Here is a 6,916-nt window from a genome sequence, read left to right as displayed (position 1 = left end):
AAAAGAGACCCTGTCACCTCGTCCATTCAGGGAAAAGAGACCCTGTCACCTTGTCCATTCAGGGAAAAGAGACCCTGTCACCTTGTCCATTCAGGGAAAAGAGACCCTGTCACCTTGTCCATTCAGGGAAAAGAGAACCTGTCACCTTGTCCATTCAGGGAAAAGAGAGATCCTGTCCATCTTGAGCAAAGAGACCCCGTCACCTTGTCCATCCAGTGCAAAAGAGACCCTGTCACCTTGTCCATTAAGTGGGGAAAAAAGAGACCCTGTCACCTTATCCATTCAGGGGAAAAAAGATCCTGCCACCTTGTCCATTCAGGGAAAAGAGAACCCGTCACCTTGTCCATTCAGGGAAAAGAGAACCTGTCACCTTGTCCATTCAGGGAAAAGAGAGACCCTGTCCATCTTGAGCAAAGAGACCCTGTCACCCTATCCATCTAGGGCATTGTCTCTTAAAGTTCACCCTCTCATCCAGTTAAACTAAACTTCACAGCATTCTTCATTCCTTTTTTCCTCTGCCGCAGGCTCTGCAAAATGCTCTTTCTCTGAGCTTACACTCTAATGTCCCCCCCACAGTCACATCAGTCTCTGTACAGAGGAGCTTACACTCTAATGTCCACCCCCTCTTCCCCCCCACAGTCACACACTATTATATTTTTAGTGCTCTGACATATTTTGCAGATCATTTATATATTTGCAGTCGGCACATTTTGCACTTTCTATATTTTGACATTCTTCAGCATTTATTCTTTAAAATAAGTTCCGTGCAACTTTATTAGGACACAGAAGGTGTACAGTTTGCACATTTGTAATATATGCGCTCATACATTGAAACCAGAATTGCTGGAATACTAAAAGATTATTAATACTGAATGTATGGCCATGTTGGTAATGATACTTGGCTGATGTCAGGTGGTTCTGTCATCCATCACGCTGCAATCACATCTTTTCACAGAAGATCCACATAGGAAACCCTCACCGGTGAACTATCAGCAATGCGTGGGCGCTGTGCTGGAGGCGCCACCTGCTGGTCATACTACATAGTGCAGTACATAGTACTAGAAAGGAGATTTCTAAACTTGCACAGGCTGACCCAGTACAAGGTGTTTTCTGTTCTGCCATTTTTGGGGTAATCTGGACATCTGGGAACCTCTTTTTTTTTATCTGTATTTATTGAGGGAAAGGAATTCTTAAGCATGTCGACTTCAATCTTTCAGCATGTGCTTTGTACACTGTATGACCAAAAGTCCATGGACACCCGACCATCACACCTATAGGAGCTTGCTTGACATCCCAATCCAAAACCTTGTCCATGAATATGGAATTGCACCCCCCACTCCCACTCTTTGAGACCATAACATCCTCCACTCCTCTGGGAAGACTTACTCAAGATTTCAGAGTGTGTCTGTGGGAATTTTTCTCATTTGTGAGGTCAGGTACTGATGATGAATGAGAAGACCTGGCTCAGAATTGGCATTCCAATTCACCCCAAAAATGTTCAGTAGGGTTGAGGATAGGACTCTGTGCAGGACACTTGAATTCCTCCAACAAACTGGTCACACCATGTCTTTATGGATTCAATCAATGATCAACGACTATCAACATCTCTGATTGGGCTCCTCACCATTCCCATCTCTCATCACCTTCCATGGATGGCGTCGTAACCATCCCGTCACTCCTCACCTTCCCTGATTGGGCTCCTCACCATTCCCATCTCTCTTCACCTTCCCTGATTGGGCTCCTCACCATTCCCATCTCTCCTCACCTTCCATGATTGGGTTCCTCACCATTCCCATCTCTCCTCACCTTCCATGACTGGGCTCCTCACCATTCCCATCTCTCCTCACCTTCCATGACTGGGCTCCTCACCATTCCCATCTCTACTCACCTTCCCTGATTGGGCTCCTCACCATTCCCATCTCTCCTCACCTTCCCTGATTGGGCTCCTCACCATTCCCATCTCTCCTCACCTTCCATGATTGGGCTCCTCACCATCTCCTTCTCTCCTCACCTAATCCGGAGTTGCCCCCCTTTGCAGCTACAACACCCTCCACTATTTTGGGAAGTCTTTCTACATAATTTTGGAGTGTGTCTGTGGGCATCTGTGCCCATTTGTGAGGTCAGGTACTGATGGATAAGGCAGAAAAAGAACACCGAGAAACGTATTCCGTTAATGATCCAATTAATAAATTGGGCACCAAACCCGCGGTCAGTGACACAAAACAAGCGTCTTGCCAAAAAGCTCACCCGTTACAGGAGCCACAATCACAGCCCAGCGGATCCTTTTTACAATGTATCAAAAATTCCTTTATTAAAATTTACCAAATCAAAAAACAATCTACTAATAATAAATCTTGACCCCGGCACCGCACTCAAGATACCTCAACTTAAAAACGTATTGACAACGTTGTCAGCCACACACACTCTAAACACCACACTCACTCGACCTCACCTATTAATCATAAGATGGCATAAATGTAAGGCGCATACACTTCAAATGAAGGGGCCGCCTCTACAATAAGCAGCGCATTGAACACTGTACCATATTGAATTCCCACTCTGATCGGTGACCTGCGTACAAACCGCGGTTCGTGGTTCAATGATTCATCCATCTCTTCCCAATTTAACTTAATGTATTCTATAGAATTTACAATAATTTATCTATTCTATAGAATACATTAAGTCATTGGAAGAGATGGATGAATCATTGAACCATGAACCGCGGTTTGTACGCAGGTCACCGATAATGGTGGGATTTCAATATGGTGCGCTGTTCAATGCGCTGCTTATTGTAGAGGCGGCCCCTTCATTTGAAGTGTATGCGCTTTACATTTCTGCCATCTTATGATTAATAGGCGAGGCGGAGTGAGCGTGGGTGGTGTGTCAGTGGAGTGTGTGTGTGGCTGACAACGTTGTCAATACGTTTCATTTATAAATTGAGTTATCTGAGTGCGGTGCGGGGTTCAAGATTTATTATTAGCAGATTGTTTTTTGATTGGTAAATTAATAAAGGAATTTTTGATACATTGTAAAAAGGATCCGCTGGGCTGGGATTGTGGATCCTGTAACGGTTTTTGTAAAGAACCAAACGGTGTGCTTTTTGACTGACGGATAAGACCGGGCTCACAATGGGCGTTCCAATTCATCCCAAAGGTGTTCAGTAGGGGTGAGGTCGGGGCTCTGTGCAGGACACTTGAGTTCCTCCACCAAACTGGTCGCGCCGTGTCTTTATGGAGCTGGCTTTGTACCCAGGGGGACAGTCATGGGGGGACAGAAAAGGGTCTTCACCATACTGGTCACACCATGTCTTTATGGAATCAATTCCCATCAACTTCCGTGACTGGGCTCCTCACCATCCATGACCGGTCTCCTAACCATTCCATCTCGCCCCCGCCTTCCTCCGATTGGGCTCCCCACCATTTCCCTCTCTCCTCAACCAAAACAGAGTTGCCGCCCTTTGCAGCTAGAACTTCCTCCACCCTTCTGGGAAGAATTTCCACAAGATTATGGGTGTCTTTGGGAATTTGTCCCATTTGTGAGGTCAGGTTCTGATGATGGAGAAGGAGACCTAGCTTACAATCAATGTTCCAATTAATCCCAAAGGTGTTCGGTAGGGCTGAGGTCGGGGCTCTGTGTAGGACACTTGAGTTCCTTCACCAAACTGGTTGCGCCATGTCTTTATGGAATCAATCACCAATTCCCATCAACTTCCGTGACTGGGCTCCTCACCATCCATGACCGTGCTTCCTAACCATTCCCCCATCTCGCCTTACCTTCCTCCGATTGGGCTCCCCACCATTTCCATCTCTCCTCACCCAATACAGAGTTGCTCCCTTTGCGGCTAGAACTTCCTCCACCCTTCTGGGAAGACTTTCCACAAGATTATGGGTGTCTTTGGGAATTTGTCCCATTTGTGAGGTCAGGTTCTGATGTTGGATGAGAAGACCCAGCTCACCATCAACGTTCCAATTCATCCCAAAGGTGTTCAGTAGGATTGAGGTCAGAGCTCTGTGCAGGACACTCGAGTTCCTCCACCACACTGCTCACACCGTGTCTTTATGGAGCTGGCCTTGTACACAGGGGACAGTCATGGTGGGACAGAAAAGGGCCTTCACCAAACTTTGACCACAAGGCTGGAAGGGCCCAATTGTCTACAATGTCTTTGTATGATGGAGGATGACTGTAGCTTTTCTGGAGAAAAGACACCCACGGTTGCTCTCGTTACTTGGAGAACGCGACGCCCACTCTTCTTGGGTGCGCCGCTCTCCGCGGCTGACAGTGGGCGGAAGGAAATCCCAGATTCCCTGGCAGGATCGCTCCCACATAACATTAGCGTGTCATCCGAAGGCCGCAATTAAACTCTTCGCTGCCACAGCACAAAGCAAAATGCCATCTGTGAGGCAGCGGGCCGAGGGGCGAACCCTGAGACTGCATCTGCAGGCATGGGACAGAGCGGGAAGTGGCAGTTCTCGATGAACTACAAGTCCCAGCATGCCCTGGCACACAATGGGTATGCATTTGCGGACCAACTCTGGACGCCATAAAAGAACAGAAGTTTACCCGTGTATGTATTTTGTATTTGGAGGCTTTGTTTGACAGAAGAGCTAGCAATCCACAGAGGAGAGTTAAGTTTCTCCTCCATACCTGCAACTGCTCTCCACTACCGTTCCCGAAAATCACTGCCACACACTTCTATATACCCATTACCCCATCAATCTCTCCCCCCTCCCCAAATCACTGCCACATACACATCTATATACTCATTACCCCATCAATCCCCTTTTTCTGGAGAAAAGACACCCACGGTTGCTCTCGTTACTTGGAGAACGCGACGCCCACTCTTCTTGGGTGCGCCGCTCTCCGCGGCTGACAGTGGGCGGAAGGAAATCCCAGATTCCCTGGCAGGATCGCTCCCACATAACATTAGCGTGTCATCCGAAGGCCGCAATTAAACTCTTCGCTGCCACAGCACAAAGCAAAATGCCATCTGTGAGGCAGCGGGCCGAGGGGCGAACCCTGAGACTGCATCTGCAGGCATGGGACAGAGCGGGAAGTGGCAGTTCTCGATGAACTACAAGTCCCAGCATGCCCTGGCACACAATGGGTATGCATTTGCGGACCAACTCTGGACGCCATAAAAGAACAGAAGTTTACCCGTGTATGTATTTTGTATTTGGAGGCTTTGTTTGACAGAAGAGCTAGCAATCCACAGAGGAGAGTTAAGTTTCTCCTCCATACCTGCAACTGCTCTCCACTACCGTTCCCGAAAATCACTGCCACACACTTCTATATACCCATTACCCCATCAACCCCCACCCCCCTTATAGGCTCTTCGGAAAGGCCACCTCATATACAGCTGATCCAGCACTGCTTCCTCCTCCACTATCTGACAGGACACACACGGTCACCTTATATACAGATTACTGATCCAGCACTGCTTCCTCCTCCGCTATCAGACAGGACACACACTGTCACATTATATACAGACTAATGATCCAGCACTGCTTCCTCCTCCGCTATCAGACAGGACACATACTGTCACCTTATATTCAGCTTACTGATCCAGCACTGCTTCCTCCTCCGCTATCAGACAGGACACACACTGCCACCTTATATCCAGCTTACTGATCCGGCACTGCTTCCTCCTCCACTATCAGACAAGACACATACTGTCACCTTAATACAGCTTACTGATCCAGCACTGCTTCCTCCTCCGCTATCAAATAAGACACACACGGTCACCTTATATAGATATTACTGATCTGGCACTGCTTCCTCGTCCGCTATCTGACAAGACACACACACAGTCACCTTATATACAGACTAAAGATCCAGCACTGCTTCCTCCTCCACTATCAGACAGGACACACACTGTCACATTATATACAGACTAATGATCCAGCACTGCTTCCTCCTCCACTATCAGACAGGACACACACTGTCACATTATATACAGAGTAATGATCCAGCGCTGCTTCCTCCTCCGCTATCAGACAGGACACACAGATTACTGATCCAATGCAGCTTCCTCCTCCTATATCTGAGCGGACACACACACTTTATATACAGCTTACTGATCCAGGACTGCTTCCTCCTCCACTATCAGACAGGACACACACACTGCCACCTTATATCCAGCTTACTGATCCAGCACGGCTTCCTCCTCTGCTATCAAACAAGACACACTGTCACACAGATTACTGATCCAATGCAGCTTCCTCCTACATCTGAGCAGACACACACACTTTATATCCAGCTTACTGATCCGGCACTGCTTCCTCCTCCACTCTCTGATGAGGCACGCACACTGTCCTTTTATATTCAGCTCGCTTTTTCCATTTCCTCCGTTTCTCCCCCTTATCCCTCAAAAAACCACAACCCCATATCAGAGGTCCCCAATGTCTGCAGTATCCGGTTTCTGCTGTATGATGCATCTCCACTATTAAACACATTTGGTGCTTCATCAATTAATAATTATGAGCAGGCGCTGCGGACGGGTCTGCTTTTTTTTTTTTGCAATACTTGTGATGATTTTAGGTACAGAAGATCTAAATCTATGGACACATGTCATAATCTCCTCTCTTACCAGGATCTCCATCTTTATTTGTTGTCATTACGATAAATAAACGATTCAACGCGGCACTAACGGCCTGAAGTTCATATAAAGCCGATATTACTGCCAATTAACATTTATTAACCCTTCCCATCCCCCTCCAGCCTGCAGCGTGAAGAGTCCAACAGCGCCAGGGTGCGACAATTGGATGCCAAGCTCACATCATTCCAGGGGAAGGGAGGAAAGTGATGCCAACCTATCCGGTTACCTCATCCTGCAGCTCCGGGAATCGATGGATCTATCAACCAGCTAAAAGGCCGCATGAAGCACTTACTGCAAGATGTGACTGGGCTGTAATAATAC

The 6,916-nt window shown here is 47.4% G+C and overlaps 1 protein-coding gene across 1 annotated transcript in view; it reads right to left on the bottom strand.

Moving 5' to 3' along the window:
• The window catches only part of LOC108803393 (kelch domain-containing protein 4-like), a gene marked incomplete at its 5' end in the record, with an annotated part of 23,092 nt that overhangs the window by 12,454 nt on the left and 3,722 nt on the right, over positions 1 to 6,916 (bottom strand). The window contains one exon of the mRNA XM_018575237.1: positions 3,354 to 3,548. Within this exon, the coding sequence (XP_018430739.1) occupies positions 3,354 to 3,548 (195 nt within the window). The remainder of the gene's footprint in view (positions 1 to 3,353; positions 3,549 to 6,916) is intronic.

Source organism: Nanorana parkeri, unplaced genomic scaffold, assembly GCF_000935625.1.
Source record: "Nanorana parkeri isolate BGI_ZX_2015 unplaced genomic scaffold, ASM93562v1 scaffold3671, whole genome shotgun sequence".
NCBI lineage: Eukaryota > Metazoa > Chordata > Amphibia > Anura > Dicroglossidae > Nanorana > Nanorana parkeri.
Note: the sequence above shows the minus strand (reverse complement) of the source record. Positions and strands in the feature narration are given on the sequence as shown.